The sequence below is a fragment of the Ascidiella aspersa genome, chromosome 7, assembly GCF_963924565.1.
Source record: "Ascidiella aspersa chromosome 7, kaAscAspe10.2, whole genome shotgun sequence".
Taxonomy (NCBI): domain Eukaryota; kingdom Metazoa; phylum Chordata; class Ascidiacea; order Phlebobranchia; family Ascidiidae; genus Ascidiella; species Ascidiella aspersa.
In genome coordinates, this window is record NC_139453.1 from 20,499,959 (window position 1) to 20,514,843 (window position 14,885).

The 14,885-nt window shown below is 35.2% G+C and overlaps 1 protein-coding gene across 1 annotated transcript; it reads right to left on the bottom strand.

Moving 5' to 3' along the window:
- Window positions 1-1,420: 1,420 nt before the first annotated feature.
- On the bottom strand, window positions 1,421-9,793 carry LOC146138251 (cytochrome P450 2J4-like). The gene is made up of 13 exons (XM_083394071.1): window positions 9,566-9,793; window positions 9,059-9,224; window positions 8,719-8,825; window positions 8,160-8,222; window positions 7,589-7,726; window positions 7,198-7,278; window positions 6,369-6,495; window positions 5,658-5,773; window positions 5,014-5,094; window positions 4,617-4,718; window positions 3,946-4,084; window positions 2,504-2,633; window positions 1,421-1,880 (listed from the first exon to the last, which is right to left on the bottom strand). Exons 1-13 carry the CDS (start codon window positions 9,725-9,727, stop codon window positions 1,769-1,771), a joined length of 1,524 nt encoding a protein of 507 aa, XP_083250197.1. The 5' UTR covers window positions 9,728-9,793; the 3' UTR covers window positions 1,421-1,768.
- Window positions 9,794-14,885: the final 5,092 nt, after the last annotated feature.

The window sequence follows — 14,885 nt, forward strand, 5'->3', positions numbered from 1 at the left end:
TAAAATAGTTCATTGAACTTTAATGTGAAAACTTGCGCATAGAAAAATTGTGACACAGTTTTTAATGTATCGTTTTAATTTCGCAATTTTCATGTGCTTGCAGTGGTTGATGTCCCGAGGTCTAATTCTATTTATCAAATATAGTTTACCTTCATTCGCCAAATAGATCGCCGAATTTCAATTTACTATCGTGATAATAAATGAAGGGGCAGGCCAGCATGTATTAAAGTTCCACCCATTTTAGAAAGCAGGGAGCATTGCTATGACGTTCGTGAACTATGTCGTCAGATTGAACCATAAGTCAAAAAAGCCTGAAAATTTTCTTAAAGGTAAAGCTTTTAGGCGTCAAGTGAATAACATCGAAATAGACCATTGCAAAGCTCTGTCAAATAATGCACAGCAAATGCTGTTCAATGCAATCGTTCTAAACTTAAGGACCTATTCCTAAAGCAAAAACGAATTTTGAGCGAAACATAAATGCGATAAACTAGGCCTGCGTGGATAATTTTTGACGTGTATACTATGTATTACTCTAAAGAAGATAATACAGTTCAAATTTTGTTAGTTGTAATTCAAAACTGAATTTGATAGGACTTTACCTCAACGAAAATTTTACAAACATCACCACAGTTTTTTGTAAATTTTGTAAACGATTTTTGTACATTTTGTATTCGATATTGACCAACAAAGACATTTTTCGTAATATGACTAGCGTGGCGCTGGTTATGACAATTTAGCAATGCTTTAAACTTCAAAATAATTTTTGTGGTTGGTGAACCTTTTCATAACGTGGGTCACGAACGAGACATTAATCATACATTAAATTACATGGTAACTTAAATGCTTAACTTGCTGCTGCATCGTTTTTTCCACATAATACTGTCTTTGGCTGGTAATTCACAAGTGGATTGAAACGATTTGATTTCAGTCACGAAAATAAGCATTCGCGACTCGCGTATTGTTGACAACCAAGAAAGTTAACAAAACCACAAGTATATATTTTAATGATATTAAAATAATTTGATAGAAAACTTAATTGCGTCAAACATGGTTTTAACTAGTGCCTTATTGCAGATATTTAGTAAAAAATGTATTAAACATTTGTGTTTTGGTTATTTTTTAGTTTGTGAATGGTTACGTTGATTTGAGGCTAGTGGTTCCGCTATCTACTTAATAATGTCCTTTAATAAATTATCTGTATTGAAGATTTTGATTTAATTTGCCGATTTATAGATTATATCAAAGAAGATTAGATATTTAAAATGCACGTTATAGTTATGCACTAATTTAGTGATTTCCAAACTGTATGCCGCGACACACTAGTGTGCCTCGCGAGATTGTCAAGTGTGGCGCGAGACTTTTTGTAATCTCGTAAGACAGAGTATTTGTATTACCAATAAGCACACACGAATAGGAATTTTAGACTTAATTACGCAGTATTCATTACAAATTAATAATTTTGAGATATTTACACAGCCTATAGTTTGTCGTGTGTTAAAAACGATTGTAAAATTACACTATTGTTGTTCAATGTATTTCTCTTAAAAACTTATAAATGTCTGACTTCAATTACGACAGAATAGTCAAAGATATTTTACTCCACATAATGTCATGGTGGTCATTTACTTTTAAGGGGAAGGAGCTTTCTACTTGTTTTTTGACATTTAATGATTTTTACAAAACGACTATAGGCATTCGATAATATAATATTGTAGTACAAGAAGGCAGATGAAGCATCAGCAGCACACGGTGTAGCTTACACCGTTGTCTAATCTTCGTCGTTGAAGAATGTTTCCCTGTAGTTACGGATCGAACGTTGGCGGGAAAAACGCTCTCTTGCCATCACGTTTATAGATGGCGGGGTTAGAAAGAGACCAGACCTGGAAGACAATGTCCAATAGTCGGGCTATATGTGATAACTTTAATGACAGCTCTATGCTTTATTGCAGGGGTCGGCAACCCCTCGCACGCGTGCCAAAAGTGGCACGCGAGCTGATTTTCCAGGGCACGCGAAATGATTTAACTCGCACGTTATACCGCCTTAAGAAAGTGCAACCATTCTATCACTACTACATCATTAACATTATTATTACATTACCAACACTTGCACCAACCAAATGGTTACACACATTTCCAGCTCGTGTCACGAATTAGTATCTTAACTGTTGTATTTAACATTATTTTTGTGGGCGTTAAACTTGTTGCTTACGACTAATAACGACTGGCCGTTCGTATTACGTCACAAGGCCCTAAAATTGGCGTGAAGTTTAGTGCGTTAAAGCAGGACATTCTAAATTAAATGTTAGAACATGTGCTTTTGTGCGACAGGGAAACCAAGCTTAAAGCTAAACTGGTAACACTTCTGACACTTCTGATTTGGCATTGCATGACAAACCTTTTATTTATGTTTATGTTATAGGCCTTCTGAACAATACATTGCTTGCAGATATGATCTGGGAGACATGCATTCAGAAAAATTATCACCCAATTCTAGTTTGCTCACTTGTTGCATTCCTCGGGAATTTGAGGTGCATTTGGATGAGGAGGTTTCATATGGAATCGCTGCAAGATGGTGACTGTAAAGAAGAACATCTCCATCTTTGCGATGTGCTCGCCAATGCAATTTCGGGCACCTGGTAATAAGCAAAAATCCGTCTACACCCACCAAGTGATGGCATTAAATTTGAACACTGAATACGGCATTATATTTTGTTTACCTTTTTTGTGAAAGACAAAGCAAAAGTTTTGTTTGGTTACTGGAAAAACAACGTTATTTTAGTCGCAATTAACAATTAATTGAGAATAAAATAATAATAATTGCTCTAAATCAGGGGCGGGCAACTTCTCCGGTCGGCGGGCCAGATATGGCCAAATGAAATACTTGGCGGGCCGGATTAAGTACTGTCAAAGCTTGCATGTTTTGTCGCATAATAGAGACTAACGTTGTACTCGTTAAACATGGCAACATTTTTTTGCCGACTTAAAGAATAAACTAAGTACAACTTTATAAACCGAAAATCGGTTTGTTTAGATGTTATGAGATAAATAATTACACGTTAGGTAAAAATTTCTCAAAATTATTTCAAGTCAAAAACAATTAAAAATGCACATAAATCGTTATACGCGAGCTTCCAGAATTAACCACCCTGTCCAAGTTTATCGCAATAGGCTCAGCTTCGTTTTTGCATTATACAGTTGTTTATTTCTGATTTGGACAAATGTATTGAACAGTATTTGCTGTTTTTTTTTCTCTTGACAACATTTTCTAAAATAACCAGCGTCTTTGCTTTTTCGGCAATTTATAGTTATTCGACTTTTTGCAATGACAAAAATATCAACTAAGGATTTCAATAATTTTGCATAAACCCGAAAAAATAGCTGATTTGTGTTCGACCGATATCAGTCAGTAAAACATCAAAAACGTGTTGCTGACGACGCTAAGACACTAATGCTGTTGTTTAAAATAATCAATATATTTATAATAGGTCAAAATGTTGTCAAAAAAAATATATTTTTAGGTCAAAATTTCTTTTTTTAGGCCAAAAAATAATCGCCCTACTGATGATGCTGTTATTAGCGAATTATATTTATCTCCTAACAACCAAACATTCTTTATTATCATTGATGTTCAACCAGAATCATTTGTTTTTCAACATTCGGATTTTGTTATTCAAAAGAAAATACTGATTCTTGCCGATTTGAGTGAAAAAGTAATTGGACATTCAATCATTGTTAAATTTGCGACACTCCTTCTCAAACTTACATTTCTAGGCAAATCCATATGAAAATATTTCTTGTAAATCCTTATATAATATGGACCCGGCCCGCGGGCCATATGTTGCCCGCCCCTGCTCTAAATAATAAGTGTTAATATCAGGGGAACAAATAATAAAATACATTCCATTTTCATGCAACTTGTCATTCAAAAAAGCTAAACAAACTTGCCAATAGAGAAAGGCAATAGTTTTGGCGATGGCTTAAACTTCCCATCCGTGATAAACCTTTCTGGTCTAAATTCTTCAGGATCTTCCCAAAACTGTGGGCTGTGATGTATAGCCCACAGATTTGAAATCACATCCGAGTTCTGGAGAAAATTCATTAACATGTAGTCCACAGGCAGAACACTAAACCAAGCATAAGTTCCTCTTGTAACAACAAGGTAGAAAGTTTATAAATAGTCGAAAAAGAACTAATGTTTTTAATAGAATAATTAAAAAATATTCACTTTAGCTTTATCAAAAGCAATTTAAGATTTTTTGACAGCATCCTATCTTGTTTATCAAACTATTTTAAACAGATTTTTTCCATCTAACGCGACTGTTTTAAAGAATAAAATTGGAAAATTATTGAAAGATTTATTTCATTGAAAGACGTAGTGTACTAGAAACTTCGGAAACAAAATGTAAATATGATATCCCTTAAAATTAAAATTGGGTCTATATTTAACGAAATAAAGGCACATTGTTCGCTTTGTGGAAGTCAGTAAGAAATGTCTTTTCGTTCCATGTGTGCAAGGTGTGGCTCCTTGCGGTTAACCAAGTAACAAATGCGGCTAATTGGTATCTGATTAGTTGGCCACTCCTGCAGTCCTGCTCTATAGTTATCAAACGACTTACGGCCGGAATGTCATATCCACTGATGGTTGAGTCGGCAATGGTGCGATGTGCAACACCTTGAGGCCCGGGAGTTCGAAACCTCATGCATTCACTGAACACAGCCTGAAAAACATATCCCAAATATTCTAAAACCATGAAAAAACAGCAAAAAGGACTAAAAATCTCAAAATGAGTTTTTGGCCATCACGATTTGTTTGAACAAAAATAATGTTTTTTCATGTCCAATCTGGAGATCTTAACATTCAATTCGTTAAGGTTCTATTGTTTACAAAATAATTATTGTAAGCAATATAATGTAGTGCATTCATTAACAAAAAGTTTATCAAGAAATACAGAGTTAATTGATATATTTTTTCGCTGAACAATAATTTATTGTTTTTCACCAGAGTATTTTTACCCTTGTGTAATGCATTTCCTCCAAGTGAATCATCTTTGGATGTCCATCTGGTCCAATCACTCTGTCAATTTCCTTTTGAATCTGGATTTGTAATTAATAAATATACATTTTGGGTTAAATAAAACGAAGCTTATCCCTAAAAAGGTGTTAGTATTGCTAATTTAACTAAAATTTATCGTCGAACGATTGCTACAATATTTCGTAAGCCTGGTGACATTTTCAGGAGAAAATGGCTGACAACTTGACTCGAAACATTTTTAGTTTATGTTGAAAATGAAAGAGTTATTCGAAACGTTCAAAATGATACCTACTTCTGTATGGGCTTTGATATTCTTATTACGTCTTACTACAACCTCCAACCATTATGCTCCAAAATTTTTAGTTTAACTTTGGGTTTATATGCAATTTTCCCATAAAGCAATCTTGTACTATAACTATACATACTGGTACCTTATTTTATAACAAATTAGCTCTGGTCTAATATATTTGTTGTTTTAAAAACGTTTATTGTTCTTATGAAGTTTGCGAGTCATTACTTGGAAACGCTACTTTGTAAAACGTTGAAAAAATTCCAAATACATTTTTTATTGGTCCTATGGAAAACATCCAGCCAAAAACGGTAAACAACACAAAGCATTACTTACTTTCTTTTGTACCACGGGCCGGTTTATAAGAAAAATGAAGGTCCAGCAAACGGTAGTAACCGTGGTGTCTGTGCCGGCAACGAACAGGTCTCGAATAAAACCGGTTAGCTCCTCATCTACCAAAGTATAAGTTGAGCACACCAGTAGCCTAAATACAACTTAATCTACGGGGAAAAACAATATCTCAATTAATACGGTAGCTTTTGCTTTTGACCTAACATACTGACACCACATCAGTGGTCACTTATTTTAGGGTGTACCTTAACGCAAAATAAAAAGGGGTTCTCATAGAGAGATTTGCGTTCCGACAGAACGGCGGTAACGTAGTTTTAAAGTGGCTAAACCCGCTTTGAAAAAAGGCGTCATCCTAATCGGTTTATACGAAAGGCGCTTCACGATAAAAAAACCATTTTACACACTATCTTATGTGCTATTCGTACGTTCACTTAAGCAAGTAAACCAGTACGAGGAAAATATTTATTTAAATGAATAAAATTGTTTGATCTTATTAAAAGAAAATAGGAAAATTACATATAAGCTCAAGGCCCGAAAATCCCCGCGTTATTTGCGTTTATCTAATCATCTGAGTAGTTTGTTCGGTTATGAGACAAGTAACCAGCGAGTGCAAAATTCAGATAGTAATTGCCTATATCTCCGAATATTTAGATAGTACTTGTGAACGAATTGCGAACCAAATAGATTGAAATTAACCTGTGAAAACCGAATGTTCCTTTTTCTTATCGATTTCCTGAATAAAGGCGTCGGCGAAATCTCTACAGTCGTTAGGATCGTAACTTTCCCGATGTTTTGCGATAAATCTTCGGACGAGTTTGTAAAGCTGGAATGTATCGAATAAAGTAATGCATTTTACGTGTTGTGATCCAGGCAAGTCATGTGGGGAACTTAAAAAGAATTCCGTGATCTTTTAATTAATGTGAACTGTTGTAAGACATGTACTTTTAATCTTTGTTTGTGGGGCACACCAATTTTCAGATATGACCTCAAATTTACGTCATCACGTGATGTTACAATTTATGTAAGAAGCTTGCTATTTTTTCGTTGACAAAATGCTTTTCTTTTTGTCAACGAAGAACAAGACCTGACGCATAAGCCACATTAAAAAATAGTCAATATCGACTCCACAGCTAAAAGAGGCAGCACCGTAGTCCCTTAAAAAGTTTGCATGAACCGCAAGAAGCATATATAACTTTTTTCTGGTTTAAAAATTAAAAACAACAAAAATAGGTCTAGTGATGAATCGGAAGAAATTAAATTTTGTATTATATCTTAGTCTTTTGTAAAGAGTTGTGCAACGCTAGTATGTGGAAACAGAAAGAGAGAAAACATTACATGCTTTTGGATGAAAATATTTCCTTGAAATGGACTAAACAAGGTACAGACAATCAAAAAAAACTTAAAACCAAAAACTGCATGCATGTATAGGTTATTTAAGTAGTAATGTTTTTTTTTTATATATTTTTGTGAAACAATGTATAAACAACTAATGTTTGTAGCAGAAAATTCTTGGTAAACGTTATACCTTCTCCATTGACTTCGTCATGCTTCCAACTGTACCAGCATAGGGAGGAATAAACCGTAAATAAGGAGCAAAGACCAGGGTCTAAAGAAAAACTTATGTTAGAGGAGTCGCTATATGTCTTACATAGAGTGCAGACACTTTCTGAACGTAGTACATAACATTTTATTAGTTAGCTTGTTTGCGTTTTTGTTCTTTCTATATTTCCGTGAGAAAATAGCAACGGGGTTTAGAAACAGGTGAATAAGAAGTTTGCGAAAAATTATGAAATATTTTAAAAACAATTAATTTAACAAGTCATCAGACACTCTGAACCGCATAAAATTGCGAATCCCATTTTCCTCAAAATAAGTTTGACACGATATACCTATTTTTCGGGTAAACGTTGTCCTACCATGAAAGCGTTGGAGTTTTCTGCAAACCACTCATACATGGCTTTAGTTCCCTCTCTGAATTCCTGATCGTCAAACGAATATCTTTCGCTAAAGCAAAGCCGACAAACAATGTTTGCAGAGAAATGCATTACCAGGTCCTAAACAAAAGAAAGATTTGCACAACAAGCATGTTTTTTTGAAAAAAAACAACCTTTTTCTTAAATTTAAAATATTGAAAAGAAACCCTTGTAAGGCATCCCCGCCTACTTACCCTTACCAGATTGTCAAAACAAGAACACATATACCACTATTTGAAAAAAATCACACTTTGCATTATGTATATTTCAGATCCTCATTTGACCGGCCCTTAATAACATTTTCTTTTTCTTAATAATATTCCCACATATGAAATCAAGGAAAGGGTATATTTCAAGCAAATACCTTGGAAATTGTGTTATATCGATTAATAACTTAAAACATTAAATCTTGGGCGTGCATTAAAGTTGCTACGTTCCATAATTGTATCATGGAATTACTAACACGCTCGTGATTATATAATATGTATGTATACCGTGTTTCCATTTCACTCACGTTTAGTCGGATTGACTGTTTTTTGTATTCTTTCAGTCTGTCACACACGAGCAGGGCCTCTTCCTGTTGTCAAATAAAACAACACGAAACGTTAAAAGTTTATCCGACCATTCATATGAGTTCGTCGTCCCGACTTTCATGTTAATCTCCGTGTTTTACGTTTAAAACAAATGAAAAACATTACACGCTAATGATGTGACTGTTGATAATAAGTATAATCGGTTGGTTGCCTAATAATGTGTTAAGTCAAAATGTAAAGTTGGGATTTTGCTAGCAATGATTTAAGATTTCCCTATTTTGATTATAAATCGATCCTAAACTTATTTTACTAACATATCAATCAGTATACGAAACGAAATTGTTAATTCGCGGTATGTCAAAATGTACCTTTAAAGTCGAAAATATACCTTTATATTTTTTTTATATTTTATCCGATTGCCTTCTCCTCTGATAGATAATGCTTAACGCTTGCACGTTTTAGGTTTTCGAGTGTTGTGCACAAGCACAAAATATAATCACATACTAATATTTTTTGATAATTTGTAAAAATAATCCTTACTAAAACCCAGTTTTCCATCACTTGTCCTTTAGTGCCTAACATACGAAATGCCGCCATTCCAAATTTCCGATTTTCCTTCCACTTCCAACCACTAGTTCCAACGACACCTGATAACAGAGCAGATTTTTAATTCAAATAGTTGACGTTTCAAATGGCAAAACTAAAAAAAATTGAGGACAAGCCTTTTTGTAAAGACTACTTTTGCCTGGCTTTAAAATTAAGGTTTCAAATAGAATACATTACTGTTATTATTGTCACGCTGTCACAGATCAGTGAAAAAGTGTGTAGCCTAAACGTTACTATTATTTAAACTACAATGATAAATTTGAGAATAATCAACCGATGGAACCGCTGAATGTGGTAAACATAACGGAATTGGGACGTCCGGAAAATTCCAATCCGTTTTTGACAAACGCCTGTGTTAGTGGTTCCGGATCACTGATCACAACTGTTAGCTTGCCAAATATCTTGACCCCCATCACAGGTCCGTACTGCCGACTGAGAGCCTAAATTGTACAGAGAATAAATGTTTCAGTAATCGTATTTATAGGGCTTAGCGTCATCATGTACATGGAACGTTCGCTGTTGTAATCGTTGCTTCTTAATTCTACAATAAATTAAGACAAACTATTTAGGTGTATTTTTTATTAGACAATATGTTATTGGGTATCCGGATTACACTTTCCGTATAAAAACTTAGACTATATTGTAGAAAAAGCGATATATCTTAGTGTTTGTCAAAAACACCATTATTTAACGCATATAAATGGCAATTACACTACACACATATAAATAGCTCTAATACATATCTGTGTACTACGTTTACCCTTCGAGCCTTATTCCTTACCATTAAGTCTAGTTCTGGTCGTGACGTCAGCATATATGCAGATCCAATGAGTGGTAGGCCGATGGGGCCGGGGGGAAAGTTCCTCGGGCGTCTTAGCCAATTTCCGATCACCCATATCAGGCAAAGCAAAATCGTAGCCGGTAAAATAAGTGCCTCAAACATTTTCTCGTAATGCACTGTCGTTCGACAAAACAACTAAACCAGAACTGCAAACTTATTTTACTTTACACTAACAGCCTATAAACCTCAAGCTTTAACAATATGCAAAATACAAGCTTCTGTTAACGTCGCCAAACGAGCAAAGGAAATGTCGCGGAAATTCTTTCGTACCAAAAACTGGGTTCCACTATATTTCGCCTTTTTAAATTAAAATAACCCCACCACACTCTTATCTCGTTTAAAAGTGTCGTTTCGACAATTTCCCGAAATTCTAGTAATGTAGCGATTTACGACTTTTATATACATTATATTTTTATCGTCTTCGCAATACTGAAATGTAAATTGGCTGTATGTTAGGCTTTAAATGTTACTTTATTCATAATTTTTTTTACCTTTAAACGATTCTATGGTCTTAAGTCCATCTCAAACATGTACTTTTCGTATTTTATCTAATATATTCGTTTTTATTGAAAAACACCATTGTTTCGTTTTATTGATTTTACTTTGACGTAAAATGAGTATAAGGATACTTTACGAATTGCGAAGAATTATAGGCTAAATACAAATAAAAAGATTTAATTTTATCTTAAACCATTTCATTTTTACCAGCATAAAAAAAAACTTAACTAACATATTTTGACACATCGCGTGTTATACAAAATATCCTCGGTAAAAATAAAGTGCTAAGCCACAAGGCGCAATGTGTTGTCCGAAGCAACGTTCTAATCTCATATAACAACAGTTGGTCACACAATTACTTTTCGGCCGCTGTGTAGCCGTACATCACCCGTCTTCAAACGATAGGCTTCACCGAACAGAAAGCATCATCTTTCCCAATAAAGCCCATTTTGTGGCGTCATTTGTTTGCCGTTAAAGTCGGAACACTTCCCGAACCCCACTTGCAAGCTATTGTGTCCACTAGGACAAAGATTAAAAGGGTAACTGACCAAACAGTAATGCTCTGTGTTTTTTAGGTTGGCTTAAAGCAGTGGTTCTCGATCTGTTTTACTTGTGCCATACTTAAAATAAATAAAAAATTCGCGGCACACTTTTTACAAAACCATACAACTATAATTTTCAATCACCCTTATCTAATTGTTCTAATGGATAGTGTGCATTCTCGCGTGTTTATCTACCATGCTTTTTTGTTAAACAAACAAATATTTTCCAGAATACAAGTTCCGTGGCAAACAGTTTGAGAATCACTGGACTAAGCAATTTAATAACTTAACATAATAAAAAGACAGACGTGTTATTTAAAAATACCTTGCTACTTCACGTCCAGGTTATCGGTAGACACCTCAATATTGGTAACTAAGAATAGTGTGAAGTCTCGCCAACTTTCCTGCTTACTAAGTCTCGCGTGGTTTGCGGCATATTGGAATACCGATAAGTTATTTTTTAAAATAGCTTATAGGGACGCAAGTACACCTATTTCGACTAGAGTGGTCTGATCCTGGTAAACCTAACAGGTTACACGCTTTACACCTAGGTAATGTATTTGTTAAAATAAAAACAACAGCCTTGTTGTCGACCTATGTAGAAAGTTTAAAAAATGTTGAAGACATAATAATGTTCCGGTAAAATTACTGATGAAAATTAACAATCTTAAAAGGTTGTATATACAATTTTTAGTTTAAAATGTAATATCTAAGAAAAATAACTTTTGATACATTACATCGTAAAAAATAAATAAAGCGCCACAAAAAGCAACTGTTCGACTAATCGCGATCGTTAATGTAAAATGCGATGCAACTTTTTGAATGACAATAACCCGGAAATAAAAGCATGTAATTATATTAAAAAAACAGAGGCATCACCAACATGTAAAACCGGCGACAACTGAGTGCACTTTATGTTGGCATAGCTAGAGTAAAATGGAACAACATTTTAGTCCATTTTATTATTTGTCAAAAAAGAACCCAGTTAGGAAAAAATGTTATAGACACGTTGCGTACATCAGCCAATTACGTGACATCGCGCATGTCCGGACATCCACATTTTATATTTCATTTAGCGTTACAGTTGTTTTGTTATAATGGTTTTCAACCTTTGTGTTGTCTTGGCCCCTTTTCAGATTAACCCAGGTTTTATCCCTTGTGGCCCCCTTCGAAAGGCTTTTAATTCTCGTGGCCCCCTAGATTATAGAAAATAGCTAAAGTTTGTGGCGGCATCTTTCTTTCTTCAGGGATGCTTTTTATCACAGTGATTTTTAAGTTTTTGAGGGTAGTAATGGCGCATTTAACATCACCACCGAGCAGTGCAGACACTGCGCACAATTATGGCCGTCTCGTCTAACTTTTGTGAAGCCAAAAGAGACGTAACTCTCGCACCATTTGCGAATTTTCGACATTTAATAACACAAAACCTTGTTTAAGCTTTGTGTAAAAACGTATTTTCAATAGTAAACCTCCGAAAGTAACTGCAATTCAACCTTCCTTCGTTGTGTTAGGCTTGCTTTGACCACTTAACACAATTAATTTTACAACAAAATTTATCAATGGAACAACAACAAATCTATCTCTACGAGCCAAAATGGTAGTATCGTTATTTGACGTTTTCTGAAAAAATGTTTAACTTGCTTGTATTAGTTTTGCTACCATTCTAACTTGCGGTTTACAAACTAATTAAAATGCTGGTTAAACGAAAAATTTTCGTGCACCATATCGCACGCTCGAAAAAAATCTATGACAACTTAAACAATATAAATGCGTATTTTTAGTTATGCACGAAACAGAAAAATATAATTTCAATAAAAATATAAAAGCCATAATATTTGATAAAAGCGACATTTCGCAATTTACAGACGTTTCAGCAATAACTCATGCCATCATCAGTGTAAAAATCAAGTGAAGATAAAAGCGACAAAACGTAAAAAGAAGGGAAATTATTTTTGTCCTTTTTTCCTTTCTTTTTACGTTTTATCGCTTTTATCTTCACTTGATTTTTACACTGATGATGGCATGAGTTATTGCTGAAACGTCTGTAAATTGCGAAATGTCGCTTTTATCAAATATTATGGCTTTTATATTTTCATTGGAAGGCCTTATTCCGATGAATTAAGGACTTATTCCGATGAATTTACAATGGGCCTTATTCCAATGAATTTAGGACTTATTCCGATGCATTTAGGCCTTGTTGTCGAAAACTGTTGTCGAAAACTAAAAAAAAGGGTTCGCGAGAACTAAAATGTTGGGAACCACTGATTTAGACTTTAGGGTAACACCTCTCCAACCTCAAACTTCGCTTTGTGGGAGTGAGTAAGAAATGGAGTGATAGGCTATTCTTTTCTTTACATGTGTTAGGTGTGGCTTTTTGCGGTTAACCAAGTAACAAATGCAGCTCTTGGTAACCGATTGGTTGGTCAACGCTGGTTTAGGCCACCCTACATGGGGTCGCGCCGCATAGGTTTGAGACCACTGGTTTTCATGACTAGATATATTAGGATTGATTCGTAGCTCAAAAATTTAAGAAACCTGCAGAAAGAATACAATAATATAGTGCTCATTTATTTATGTTTGACTTATTTATACTTTTACTTTATAGGAGTTTAGATCACCTCAAACTTAAAATTAAAAAAAACGGCTTTCCTGTGATACATACGCTTAGTCGCCGCAAAAAGTAAAAATACTGATTTATGATGGTTCGCCGACTGTTTATAATTGAGGACTAAACACAGAAAAAAAACGTTGCATTTTGGCGCAGGAAGGCCGGTTTCGGAGTGCCAATGGCAGCCCAATGTATGTTCGTGTGAGAAGGCAATAATCTCCTCGCAGAATTACGTCAATGGCGCTAACGGTCAGGGCGAGAGCTTCGATGCCCGAATTGCATAGCGGTTATTACATACCGCCCACCAGGGACAGCTACGGCGTGCCTTTCTGTCGCCTTTAAAGAGTTGACCGTAAAATTGTATTGAACGCGGATAATTGCTTCGCATGCTTCAATAAAAAGAAAACATTTTTGAATTGTCGATATGTTGTCCAACCGATAGTTTGGTAAGGTTATTTGAGCTAAAGCCAACATGCCTGTGTTGTTTCTTTTAAAATAAAAAACAGCTCCTTTGGTAATTGTGATTGTTTGTTAACGTTTGGGCAGCCTATGCAAGTCTCGACTCGACTTGCATAGGCTGCCCAAACGTTGGTGAAGAATTACAATTACCAGAGGAACTATTTTTGATTTATATTACTATGTCTGGTAGCAATAGTTTATAAGTGGTTGGATTTTGTTTAGTCTGTTTCACTTACCACTTTGCTGTGTATGTGAGTCAACATGAGCGAAAGTTAGTGAATGTGACTAAATGTGAGTGAATGTGAGTGAATGTGGGTGAATGTGAGTGAAAGTGAGTGAATGTGAGTGAATGTGAGTGAATGGGAGTGAATGTGAGTGAATGTGAGTGAATGTGAGCGAATGTGAGCGAATGTGAGCGAATGTGAGCGAATGTGAGCAAATGTGAGTGAATGTGAGAGAATGTGAGTGAATGTGAGTGAATGTGAGTGAATGTGAGTGAATGTGAGTGAATGTGAGAGAATGTGAGTGAATGTGAGTGAATGTGAGTGAATGTGAGTGAATGTGAGTGAATGTGAGTGAATGTGAGTGAATGTGAGTGAATGTGAGTGAATGTGAGTGAATGTGAGCGAATGTGAGTGAATGTGAGTGAATGTGAGTGAATGTGAGTGAATATGATTTAATGTTCGTGAAAGTGAGTTAAGGTGATTTAACGTGAGTGAAAGTGAGTGAAAGTGAGTGAATGTGAGTGAATGTGAGTGAATGTGAGTGAACGTGAGTGAACGTGAGTGAACGTGAGTGAATGTGAGTGAATGTGAGTGAATGTGAGTGAATGTGAGTGAATGTGAGTGAATGTGAGTGAATGTGAGTGAATGTGAGTGAATGTGAGTGAATGTGAGTGAATGTGAGTGAATGTGAGTGAATGTGAGTGAATGTGAGTGAATGTGAGTGAATGTGAGTGAATGTGAGTGAATGTGAGTGAATGTGAGTGAATGTGAGTGAATGTGAGTGAATGTGAGTGAATGTGAGTGAATGTGAGTGAATGTGAGTGAATGTGAGTGAATGTGAGTGAATGTGAGTGAATGTGAGTGAACGTGAGTGAATGTGAGTGAATGTGAGTGAATGTGAGTGAATGTGAGTGAATGTGAGTTAATGT

Bases quoted from the DNA above. Each gene is read 5' to 3' on its own strand.
- LOC146138251 (XM_083394071.1), bottom strand. From the start codon at position 9,727: ATGTTTGAGGCACTTATTTTACCGGCTACGATTTTGCTTTGCCTGATA. The intron at 6,496-7,197 runs GTATAACGTTTA...GATACATTCCAG, and splicing joins TGACGAAGTCAATGGAGAAG to CTTTACAAACTCGTCCGAAG. The intron at 4,719-5,013 runs GTAAAAATACTC...TATGTTTTTCAG, and splicing joins AGGAAATGCATTACACAAGG to GCTGTGTTCAGTGAATGCAT.